Raw genomic sequence first — 13842 nt, forward strand, 5'->3', positions numbered from 1 at the left:
TGCTCTCTACACCACTCATTATGTGTTGTTGTGTATTGTGTAATTATTTTCTAAATAATTACACACAATACATATATATATATACCTCGTATAGATAAGTGGAACATGTCTAGATACATTCCACTCATCTATAAGGTAACCCCTCCATCTATATGGTATGATTAAATCATGCCATATAGAGAGGGTTCTAAATATGGCCAAACTCGTACTTTTCAAAATTGCAATCGGTCAATTCTCCATCCTTCAATTGGCTAGTGGCCTCAATTAGTGGGTTGAATTTATATAAAATAAATTCAAGGTCGAATCAATTTCAAATAAATCCAATTTAATCAAATTCAACAAAATTGAGCCCAATATATATTTAATCCAATTAAATACGTAAGCCCAAAATATCTTAATTAATTCATAAATTTAATTTATTAATTAATTAAAATGAGCCCAATTAAATTAGTTCAATTAATTTAATCTTGGACTATCCATCCAATGGATCACCACTCGTGTAAATAATCCAATTATTTACACCTTCTGGAATTAACTCCAAATTAATTCCTTGTTCTTCCTCAGTGATTTGAGTGTGACTCTTTAAGTTTACCTTTCAGTGACTGGGTTAGTATCCAACACTACCGATTAATTAAATTCAATCTAATTAATTGTTCTTGATCAACCAATGATCAAGAAATCTCGCTACCATGGGTGGTCGTCTAGCAACAGTTCATGGCACTAAAGATTAGGTGAATATCCGTGTGAACATTTAGACTCTCGAGTCCATATGGGTACAGCCTTTCCATCTATCGTCTCCCAATTTTAGGATATGGAATTTGGTGTCCGTTTCTATCCTGGACTAGGCATCTATGCTTTAATACTTGAAACACTTTCATATTCGACAAACCACTGTGGCCATAGGTTCATAAGGCGTGAACGCGTCTCCAAGTGCATAGGAGATACCTCTTTCATATACTGATAGGGGACGGGTTCTCTTCTTAGAACCCACCGTCCTCGATACACATTTTGAATTTAATGGACAAAGCTTACAATGATTATGTTTGTGATATAATCACCACTCGCACAGATCCAAGAAACAACCATCATTTGCACGAGACGATCATGGTTCCTCAAGTCTGAGGACTACTCCCATACTATCGGAGTTGGGATCTCAAGTTATACCGACCAAGCCTCCAAGGTTTTCATGTGACGATCCCCGCGAGTCAATTCAATCACTTGACCACCTTGTCAACTCACCCACTGAAATGGCATAGACATCCAATGTTTCTCGTCAATCAAACACGACACTCATCCAATGAGTGCAATACTTAGTGTAAGTCTCACTAAGACTCTCGATGCCAAGTATCAAGGAACTCAACTTAGAAAATCTCACACCAACCCTCAAAAGTTGGTTTCATAGCCTGCATCCAATGCACAACTCAACCACATGGGTTATCTAAAATGGTTTATGGGCATCTGCTGTGAACGTCAAAGCATTGCTTAACATATTTGGTAAGCACAACAGGCATATGTACCAAAGATGAATACTTATCATATTCGTTATGGCAATATTATTTGAATAAATATCGCTTGAATAGTTTCCAAACTACTAATCCAATTGGCTTTCTGGTCATTCCTACAACCCTGATCTTTTGTCAAGCCAATGTGGCGGCTACTTGCATCTTGGAGGTATTGGATACTTTGGCCGTGCTGCGGGTTAGAAAATTAACTTTTATAAAAATCCTCGGTAGTGTTTAGCAGAAATACAGATGCTCCCATCAAAGATGCAATTCAGGATGCTCTTCAAATCCGTGTGGAAGGCTGACATGATCTCTATCTGGAACTTCCATCAGCAGTGGGGAAATCACGTCATGCTGTTTTTCAGTCCATACGCGACAAAGTTTGGAAATGCATTTGTGATTGGAACGACATACTGTTTCTCAAACAGGCAAAGTAGTTCTCATCAAAGTGATCGCCCAGGCTATCTCAACATATACCATGGGTTGTTTCCGTCTACCTACCTCACATATCAAAGACATCCAATCTATGGTGTCCAATTTCTGGTGGCCTACTGGCAATGCAAAGATGATACATTGGATCAGTTGGTAGAAACTGTGTACAAGGAAGTCAAAGGAAGGATTAGGTATTCAAGATGTTCATCCGTTTAATCAAGCCATGCTTTCCAAACAGTTGTGGAGGATTCTCTCGAGACCAAACAGTCTATTGAGCATCGTGCTACAAGTTCTATACTTTCCTCACAGGCAAGTCTTGAATGCTCCAATTGGTCGCAACCCTTCGTACACTTGGCGAAGTATTTGGGCGTTGCAACATATTGTGAGAGGTGGCGAGTCGGTGGCGAATTGGGTTTGGACATTCAGTTTGTGTTTGGGAGGACCCCTGGATCCCACGTCCTTTCTCCTTTCGAGTTCTCTCCCCTCATGGCACGAATTGTTGGAATAGATGACCAAAAGCCAATTAGATTGGAGGTTTTGAGAACCATTCAAACAATCTTTATTTAAGTAATATTCTCCCAATGAATATGGTAAGTATTCATTTTTGGAACATGTGTCTGTTGTGCTTGCTAATTACGTTAAGCGTTGCTTGGACATCTCACTAGATGCGCACAGACCGCATGATGACTCATGTAGTTGGTTGCACATTGGATGCCAGCTATGAGGCCAACTTCTTAAGTTTGGTCTGAAACATTGCAAGTTGAGGACCTCGAAACTGGACATTGGAGAGTCCTACCGAGCCTTGCACTGAGTATTGCATTCATTGGATAAGTGTCGCGTTTCATCGACAACATACGTTGGACGCTATGCAATTTCAGTGGGTTAGTTGATAAGGTGGTCAACTGACTCAACTGACTCGTGGAGATCATCATATGAAAACTTTGGAGCCTTGGTCGATATGACTCAAATCCCCAACTCCGATAGTATGGGAGTAGTCCTCAAAATTGAGGAATCACGGTAGTCACGTGCATAAATCATTGTACCTTGGATCCGCGAGAGGTATTGTGTCATAGACATGATCATCATAAACCTTGTCCAGTGCAGTCGAAGTATGTAGTGAGGACGATGAGTTCCAAGAAGAGGATCCGTCCCATGTCAGTATGTAACAGAGGTATCTCCTATGCACTTGGTGATGTGTTCACGCTCTATGAATCTGTGGCCATAGTCATTGATCGAATAGGAAAATGAGGTTCCTATATTGAGAAACTTGGTGTAATGCAATCTCAAGTATTAAGCATAGACACCTAATCCAGGATGGGAATCGACACCTAATTCCATGCCCTAGACTAAGGCTGGGAAACAATAAACAAAAGGACCGTACCCGTATGGCTCGAGAGCCTAAATGTTGACACGAAAATTCACCTAGTCTCTATTGCCATAGACCGTTGCTAGACGGCCATTCATGTTGACGAGCTTTCTTGATTAAGGGTTAATAAAAAATTATTAATTAAATTAGATTCAATTAATAATAATGTCTAACACTAGCCCAAGTCTAGATGAAAGGTGAACCTAAAGAGTCACACACAAATCACTGAAAAAGAACATGGAGTTAATTTGGAATTAATTGCACAAGTAATTGGATTACTTATAAACGAGATAACCATTGGATGGAAAAGAACCAAGAATAAATTAATGGTATTAGTTTATATTGAGCTTGTTCGTATTATTTAATAAGTTGGATCTTATTAATTAATAAAGACAGTTTGGCCTTATATACTTAATTAGATTAAATACAAGTTAGGCTCAATTAAATTGATTTTTATTAAAATTGAATTTAAATAAAAATTCATTTGGTTTATTTTTTCTCTTGTTATCTTCTAAAATTGCAATTTTAGAACGTGCAATTTTAGCTATTATTGGGGATCTCATTATTTGGAATAAAGAGAATATACCTTGTAGATTAAAGAATGTATCTAGACACATTCTTAACTATCAATACTATATATATATATATGATATATAATTATTTGGAAATAATTATCATCATTATTACACAACAAAAAAAATTCCTCCCTTCCTAGAGGCTCTCGGCCGTCCCTTCTCTCTTGTGCACTGGGTGCGTTTTTCTCTTGTTATCTTCTAGCAAAGAGAACATTGAGCTCCCGATTCCAGTATGGCGTGGACGAATTAGAGGATTCCTGCATTGGAGCCTCAAGTGAAAAACATTTCAACTGAACAATAGAAAACCGAAGGTATCAATTTTTCTACCTTGTTATTTTTGGTTCTTGTAATTTCTCACCTCAGCTCCATGTTCATTTTATTTTATTATATATTGAACGCACTGGAACTACAAGGGTATACCCCTTAGAATCGTTATTTTATGCGCTTTAAGTTTTGTTATTATGCATTTTTATTCACCGCTTCTGCCAGCGTGTTCCCGAGCCATACAACGCGATCCCTTCACGAATCACACTGACATGTGAGTCAGTGATCTTATCGACGCTACCACCAAGGACTGAAATCACTCACTTGTTAGGGAGCTTTTTGGATAGAGGCGGCAGACGCTATCCTAGCGATCACGCTAAGCTCTAATGGAGGGGAGGATTTCTTTATTCGGCACCACACAGCCAATGCTAAGTTCTCTGTTCGTAGCGCTGATCATGTGTTTGTATCTCCTTCATCTCAATCACGACCTTCCACCTCGTTATCTTGTTCTCCTATTTGGAAGACTTCTTGGAAGTCTGATGTCCCAAGAAAGATTCAGGTGTTGCGTGGAGATTAGCTCAAAATGCCCTTCCGATAAGGGCGAATTTGCAGAAAAGAATAATTGATGAGTTGCTGGTGTCTCTTCTATGTCAATCCGAGGGAGAGGAGATGGAACATGCCTTTCTCCATTACCCTTTTGCCCGATAAATGTGGTGCTTATCTCATCTTCGTTGGGCCATTGTTTCTGCTTTCTCCTCTGATTCGTGTGGTTGGATCGAACGTGTGGTAAGAGCATTCACCAAAGAGGAATTTGAGACCTTCATCACCATCTGCTAGGCTCTTTGGTGAAACAGAAATCGAACACTCATGGAACATATCACACTTTCTGCAGGTGAGCTTCTGAATTTCACCCTCAACTGTCTCCAATCCTTTCGACACGTGAACGCGACACCTGACCGTATCGTCATTTAGGGGGTGTAAACGAGTCGAGCTCGACTTTTTCTGGTGAGCTCGAGCTCGAGCTCGATTTGCAGTAGAATGGGTCGAGTTCGAGCTCAAGCTTGAGCTCGATTCTTACATGTTATAAAGATACTGAAATATAGTATGAATTTTAATTTGTTGTTATAAATATAAACTATTAATTAGTTTAGTAGTTAGTAAAATATACCAAAAAAAATTTGTACTGAACAACTTAAAATTGTAGAAAAGTACCTATTATCTGAAATAATGCAATTAAAATACATAAAAATATTTAATAGTTGAGATTAATATATGTTCACAATCTGCAATAAATTTATATATTTGTACATGTTAGTATTATATTGATGTAACTATCATCTTACATTGTTGAACAACATGGGTTGATTGGGCTATCAAAATTCAGATCAAACTGTTACATACGCTCAAACTTACAGAAAAACACATTTGATAAAGTTTTAGACTTATTGGATATATGCATGTCGAGATATTGTACTCGTGGAACATAAGAGTAATCATTCAAGACAGTGTATCATTGAATCAGACCATGTGATTTTAAATCATACCATTTGATATGATCTAATGGGCGCAATCTTATATATATTTAAATTTGATATGAATCGGGTGCCCCAATTTTAATATATCGTAATTATTGTTTAAACTTTTTGATCTCATTATATATATAAAATAAAATATAATTAAAATAATTAAAATTATTCAACCATCATTATTATGTTATTATTATCATTGTTTTTAGATTAATTCATAGAAATCACTAAATTTCGGCATAAATTTATAAGTAATAAAATAGATTGTATAATGCGTAGTATGTATCTTGATATAATTATAAAACTCAGAAATAGATAAAAAGAATCATAAGTGAATTACTTGTCAAATTTAAAAAAAGTATAACATAATACAAATATATATTAAAATTTAACATAAAGTTTATATGTGTCATATTACATAATAATTTTAATTATAAAAAATATTATAATTTACTAAGCTATTGATTAAATTTATTTTTGTATAAAGATTAAATGTATAAATAAAAGTATCATAATTTATTATTATCCAAAATAAAATGTATGATATTGATTAATAATTATAATATACAGTCAATTTTGAGTATAAAATTAATAAAGTATTGAATATGAAATTAAATATATAAAAAATTTAAAAATAAAAATTTATAAAAGCTTGCGAGCCGATAGAGAGAATTGAGCTTGAGCTCGACTCGTCTGCCACCCCTATCGTCACTCGAGCGGCTCCTACCCGCTGGACCTTACCTGATGTTGGATGGATTAAGCTCAACTACGATGGTGTGATTTTCAGCATCAACGGAGATTAGGTTAGGTGTCATCGCAGGAGATTAAATGGTGCTTGTGTGGGGTGGAAAACGATGCGACTAAAACGACAAATGGAGCTTGAACTGGTGGAGGCGCTTGCTGCCCGGGAGGCTATTTCTTGAGCTCACAAATCGGGTTGGAGGATAATTATCCTTGAAGGGGACTGTGCAAATCTTCATCTGAGAGCAGCCATGTCTATGTCGTGGTTGAGGGCAGGATACATCATTTGAAAAATAAAACCCTATATTAATTAAAACATATTTAATGGAAACGAACTATTGAAACTCCTTTCACAAGTTCATCGTGTTAATTATTTCAGATACAAATAATTTCAATAAGAATAATAACGTCACGCCTGAGGTCACCTTTTTGCTGACGAGCGAGTATTAACCAATACCTCTAACCCATATTTGGGAACTGTTTGGAACAATTTTAAAAATATTTTTCAGCTACTAATTTAATTTTTTTTTTCAAAACAAATACAACTTTTGACCTAAAAATTAAGAACACCTTGAGGGCGCTTTTAACTATTTGACTTTCTTTAAAAATAAAATAATGATTTAAACTTGAGGGTAAATTATATTTTGGTCTCATAAGTGGGGACCTATTTTAAATTTTGGTTCCACACTCAGGTTAATTCGCACATTGAGTCTCATATGTGTTTTTTTTTTTTACATTCTTCATCGAATTAGATCGACGATCTAGTACTGATGGAATTTCTATTCTGTTTACTGAATCACATGAAATTTTACCCAACTCCATATTTGGAATGAAATGTATGAACTACGTATGAACGGAGGAATAAAGTGAATTTTCTACTTAAATTGGAAGTTGCAACAGATCCAAATGGAAAAGAATTGATAAAACAATCCTAGAAACAGAATTCTGTCACTTAGACTTTTTTTTAATTTAAGGACCATCTAGGGATTTTCGTCCAATTGATAACGGCAGCTACTCTCTCCGTTAGTTAATACAATCAAAATAAGGGTAAATTACATTTTTGATCCCATAAGTGGACCTATTTTTAATTTTAGTCCAATAAGTGGATCTATTTTCAATTTTGGTTCCATAAGTTGACCTGTTCCAACTATGGTCCCACACGTAAATGTGCGAATTGGCCTGAGTGTCGGATGAAAATTAAAAACAAATCCACTTTTGGGACAAAAAATATATTTATCCTTATTTTGATTGTATTGATTAACGGAGAGAGCAGTTGTCGTTATCAATTGGACGAAAATCCTTCAATGGTCCTCAAATTAAAAAAAAAAAAAAACTACAAATAAGACTCAATGTATGAATTAACCTGAGTGTGAGACTAAAATTGAAAACAGGTCCACTTATGGACCAAAAATATAATTTACTCTTCAACTTCATCTTCAACTACTTTCATCATAATTATTTTAATACAACTTCATCTTTCTTCAATTTGTACAGTTAGAGTTTACATTGGAATTCTTCAAACAATTGTAATACTTTAATACTACTAAAAAAATTACATAATTTCGCAAATTCAAATTTTTAAAGTTTTTATATTTTATTCCCTATATTATTTGACCTATATTCAGAAAAAAATATGCATTAAGTTGTTGTAATTAATTAATGAGAAAGACTAAAAAAATTACTATCATGTAAAATTTACTTATTGTACATAAAAAAGATTAGTTACTTGAACATATTTAGTTAAATATTATTTTTTTCAGAATTTAATAGGGTAAATTACAACGACTTTCCTAAATTTTGGTATAATTACGAATATCCCTTTTTGTTTGAAAGATTACTAATACTCCCCTAATTTTAACGGCCGTCTAACAATTAGCACAATCCGTTATTTTCATCCATTTTTATGGTGAACTGACCAAAAAGCCCTTGTGGATTAAAAATTATAATTTTATTTATTTATTTCAAAAAATTATTTTTTATGTATTAAGAAGATAATTTTTTTTATAATTTTTAAAATTTTTTCATTCATCCCATTCGATTTTTTATAAAAAAAAAAAAAAAACACTGCAGCAAGGGCAAAGTTGACAATTTCATACTCCCACAAAAAAATTATATAATTTCATCAAACATCAAGGGAGTATTTATAATTTTTCAAACAATAAGAAGGTATTCATAATTATATCAAATCTTAGAAAAAGTCATTGTAATTTATCCTATTTAATATCCTGAGTGGTAATATTCAGAAAACCAATATCTAACTAACATAAAAAGACAAAGCTATCTTTAATTAATAAAAACTCTTTTCAAAATATATTTTCTCCTGAATATTAAAACTCTTACCTACACTGCACTCGCTAATTTTTAATTTTCTTTTTACAATAAGCACTTTTTTAAAAGAAAAGCGGCTGCTGACACTTCCTTAGTATATTTATTTGCTCATCCACCTAACTCTCCAACACATAATATTTTAAATGTATTCTACTTATTTGTGTGTTCCCATTTTCAGATCCCAACCCACTAACAAAATTATACAAATAAGAGTTTCACGTTGAACGAATACCCACGTCAATTTTGAAAGGTATAATTACACTATTTTTTTTTTTTGAAATTTCATGTAATTATATATAATTTTTTTTGTAATTTATTTATATTTAGTATTATTGAAATTTATTTATATCTAATAAATAAATTTTTTTATTTGTCTAAATTAATCAAATTTGTTTATATTAACAAAAAAATTGAAAAATATTTATATCTACTTTTAATTTTATTGCAGGTCAAATAAATTATTTTATTCTCATACATCTTCGTGTTAATGAATGTCAGAGTATATCTTCATTGTTATAAGAGAACTTTAATTAAAAAAAAAATTGTTTGGCGTGTTATAAATCAATTGAGGGTAAATATCAATTTATATTTAATTTTTTTATTAATATCAGCATATTAGTTAATTTTAACTAATGGAGACTTGTTAGACAGAAACAAACTTCAGTAGTGCTAAATATAATTTCTCAAATTATAAAAAATATATGTGTAATTACACTAAATTTCAAAGGAGATGACTGCAATTATACCACTTGGAAGTTTTCTCGAGGAAATTATTTTAATAATGTAAAGAAAAAATAATTACAAGAATAAGGTAATTTTGAAAAAATTGAAAAATTAGGCAGCACCCCATTCAAAACTACCATATTCTTGTAATTTTGTTATTGTTTGCATTATTAAAATAATTTCCCCAATTTCATGGTCAAATCTTGCCCTCTACTTTTCTGTAATTTCCTCCAACAATCTTCTTATAATTCTTCGTCAGGATTTTTCTAAGTTCCAAACGAATATTTTCACTATAAGTTTTTCATTTTTCAGTTCTTGTTCCATTCACCATTTCCATGGCAGAAAACCCGCCGGCCGCCGGCGTGCTCGAGCGCTGCGATATCCGGCCGTCGGCGAACACTGCGTCGGAGCTAACTCTCTCCCTTCTCCACTTCGACATAACATGGCTATACTTCCACCCAGTCCAGCGTCTCCTATTCTTCGATTTCCCTTGTTCCAAGGCCGAGTTTCTGGAAACCGTCGTCCCGAAATTGAAAGAATCTCTGCACCAAACTCTCAATCATTTCCTCCCACTCGCCGGAAACATCATCCATCCTCTCAACTCCGGCAGACCCTTTTCACGATTCGAAGAAGGAGACTCTGTTACACTCACCATTGCTGAGTCTGACAAGGACTTCGACTACCTCACCGGAAACCACCCCCGTGTGGCTGACGAGTTCTATGCTTGCGTCCCTCAGCTGCCGCCGGCGAAACATACTCCCGACGTCGTCATATTACCTGTCTTAGCTCTCCAAATCACTCTATTTCCAGATCGCGGTGTGTGTTTGGGTATCACCAACCACCACGCCATCGGCGACGCCAGCTCCATCGTCCGATTCATCAAAGCCTGGGCCTCTGTCAACAGATCCAGCGGCGATTCTAAGCTGATAGACGACAAATTGCTCCCATTTTACGAAAGAACCTCCGTCGAGGACCCGGAGGGATTAGATTCCATTTACTGGAACTTGATCAAGCAATCCCGCGCCGTCGAATCTCCGCCAATCTCATTCCCTCTCAACAAAATCCGCGGGACTTTCATTCTTACGAAAGACGATGTGCAGAAGCTGAAGCACTTCGTCCTGGAGAGAAGGCCCGAGATGCACATCACGGCTTTCACAGTCACCTGTGCGCTGGTCTGGGTTTGCCTGGTTAAAGTAGATGGGGCCGCGGAGACGCTGGCGGACGACGAGCCCGAGTACTTTTGCTTCGCCGCCGACTGCCGCGGACGGCTGACACCTCCGCTGCCGGCGGCGTATTTCGGGAACTGTTTGGCGTTTGTGAAGGCGGAATCAACCCACGGATTGTTGAAAGGAAACGACGGGTTCTTATTCGCGGCTCAGTCCGTTGGGGAAGCTATACACAAGACTGTGAACAACGAGAAGGGAATCCTTGACGGGGCGGAGAATTGGCCGCGCCAATTCGGAAAACTGATCGGAAAACGCCTGTTTGGGGTGGCGGGGTCGCCGAGATTCGATCTCTACGACGTCGATTACGGCTGGGGAAGGCCGATTAAGTTCGAATCAGCTTCGATTGACGCTGATACGTCGATGTCCTTGTGTAAATCCAGGGATTTTGAAGGGGGTTTGGAGATTGGTTTGTCCAGACCGAAAGAGATATTGGATGCCTTTGCAGCCATCTTTACTGAAGCACTTGGAAATCTGTGAATTCCGTAATTTCAGGCAGTTTTGTCCTAACTGTTGCAGGATCTATGGAGGTTTCTGAGGTTGCAAAATCTATGCATATTCCTCCTAATCCAAAATTTTCTTGCCAAGCTAGGGATCTTAGTGCCTAAAAATCTTCGATTCCGTTTTTATGTTCTTACACATTGTATGGATGATTTAAATTTTTATTAGTTTTCATCAAATTTATAGAAAAAGTTCATTTTTTATTTCGATTGAGAGCAATTTCGAGATTTTTTAGCTACATTCCAACCAATCAATTTTTCTCGATTTTGCTATGTGTTCGATGAGGTTTGAAGAAAACTTTTTATTTTTTTATTTTTCCTAATTTCTTAATTAAACATTTATTTCATACTTTTCAGTTATAAATATATAAATTATTAATGCCATACATAAATATTTTATTTAATTGTAATTGATTTAATATTACACTAAATTAGTAATATTATATGTATATATATATAGCACACAAATAACAAATGGAGAATTAACTTCATTATTAAAAATTAAGTTATTGAATGTTGGCATGTTGGGAGCGATGAAAGAAATAACTGATTAGTCTTCTACTATAGGCATATTTTTTTCTTTTCCAAAAATAATTAAGAAAAACTCATGGTAATTATTCAAGCCAGCCATTCTGAAATTGAACCAGTAACCTCATCGCACATACGGTCCAACCAATTAGGAGAAAATCAATAGATACCTATTCAAGAGCTATTCATCCTTTTTGAACGCAGCATACAAAATTATCGATTTTGATCTTAGACAAAAAGTCAATATTGAGGCCTGGATCATGATCGATCCCAATAGGAATCAAAATACTCAAATTCGTAATTATATTTCTCAAATAATTCCGAAAAAAGTATCAGTACAATCAAGATATCTTATAACACATAGTTAAAACAATAATTATTATTTATTTAGCTTGAATAGCAAATAATAATATCAAATATATAATTATAGTACATAAAAATAAATTATTTTGACTGATATAAATAACACAAGATTAAAATGTGTTAATTCGAACTAAAAAGGTAAAGATAATAGTTTTAAAATTTTATTTTTGTGATTATTTTATACATTTATTTAGTGTTATACTATAGCATTTCCACAAGGTTTCTAAGAAGGTTCTAATATTCATTAATTTGAAACATGTATTAGAAGCAGAATTTTAATACATAATTGTACGGTGCAATGTTTTAAAACCCAATTCGAATCCTCGGAATCGCTAATCGAGCTATAAAATAGGTCAGGCAAAAGGCAAAAATCAGTGAGAACAAAAAATTGTATTATTTTAAGCAAACCGACCAACTCGACGATCCGACTGTCAAACCGACCAATCCAGTCCTAGGTCATGCGAACCGGTTGGGTCTCGACCTATTTTAGTTAATTTTCTTCCCCTTTCTTTTTATAATTTAAATAATTAGAATAATTAGTGTGTTAAGTCATTAATGTTGGACGCTTATTAGCTTTTTATTGTTTTGAAACTTGTATTTTTGGGTGTGGCGTGATTTTTATTATTTGAACTTCTTGTACTTTTATGCTACATTTGTTGTATTAGGCTATTACATATCTATTTTATGTTACTTGATTCTAAGCATATATTATTAAAAATATTAATTGCAAAGAGAAAAATATTTAAAAGATAAAATTTTTAAGTATATTTATATTATTTATCTATTCAAGTTTTTTTTTTATTTTATAATTATTTATTACATATATATAACGTCATTGATTCGATCACGATTGAACTAACGGTTGAACAAGTAACCCATAATCCACTGAATTTACCGTATTAATAATCGATCTATGATCCGCCTCAATCACGTTTGACCTTGATCAATGATCTCGACCTTCCACGTCACCGATTTGGATCTGTTATCTGGAAACAAAATACAGAGCTAGTCCGGATCGTCCCGACGACGATACTCCGATACCTAAGTCAGATGCTGAGATCGAAGGTGAAATTCGTCGATCTAAAATATAAGTGTAGAGAAACAGTGTACCTTCCCTCAGTGTGGACTTAGGGTATTTATAGGCGTTTGAAGATGGGACCCTCCTGTGGACAGGTGTCGGCTTCATGTACACCCATGCAATGACTCAGCTATTTCTCCTATGGACACCTGTCCAATGAATAATGTGGGTCGGACTTGGGTCTATGGGGCCCGATTTGAGACGTCATCAAGCCACAATGCGCCACATGCAATCCTGCGATCTCACCCTGCGACCTTGTTTTTGTTCTTTTTCTGTGTCGACCTGCGAGCCTCTACGCGACCAACCAGCAAAGCCTTGTTTTAATCACTTTTTCCTTGTGACATCCTTATCATAATTCCCTCACTTCTTCCAAATGTAATTTATTACATTGGGGAGAAGTATATCTCTTCCAATTCGGGTCGAAAGAAATTCTCGCAAGGTCGCGTGTTTAATGCTATTGATAGGCGAGGGTTGAAGCCTTGCACATGTACCGTCATCCAAGATCAGTAACCGAAGGGTCTTGCTACACTAACCCCAATCGTCACATTAATGAAACGCCATGCGTCAACAATCCACCGGTCGGCTCGATCCTCGAAGCACCACATGTCATACATCCGCTCATCTTGGAAAGGCGCGTCTTTCCATACAGTGGTCTATATATACCCCTACTTTTCAAAATCCGCCTGCACCACT

The 13842-nt window shown here is 35.3% G+C and overlaps 1 protein-coding gene across 1 annotated transcript; it reads left to right on the forward strand.

The window, feature by feature from the left end:
- The first annotated feature begins 9665 nt into the window (after window positions 1-9665).
- LOC105162666 (phenolic glucoside malonyltransferase 1-like) lies at window positions 9666-11384 on the forward strand. Its single transcript, XM_011080751.3, has one exon. The coding sequence runs from the start codon at window positions 9793-9795 to the stop codon at window positions 11158-11160; it is 1368 nt and encodes a 455-aa protein (XP_011079053.1). The 5' UTR covers window positions 9666-9792; the 3' UTR covers window positions 11161-11384.
- The last annotated feature ends 2458 nt before the right edge of the window (window positions 11385-13842 follow it).

This window comes from Sesamum indicum, linkage group LG13, assembly GCF_026168435.1.
Source record: "Sesamum indicum cultivar Baizhima isolate 11 linkage group LG13, ASM2616843v1, whole genome shotgun sequence".
Classification (NCBI taxonomy): Eukaryota; Viridiplantae; Streptophyta; class Magnoliopsida; order Lamiales; family Pedaliaceae; genus Sesamum; species Sesamum indicum.

Excerpts from the sequence above, each read along its gene's own strand:
- LOC105162666 (XM_011080751.3), top strand. The coding sequence starts at position 9,793 with ATGGCAGAAAACCCGCCGGCCGCCGGCGTGCTCGAGCGCTGCGATATC.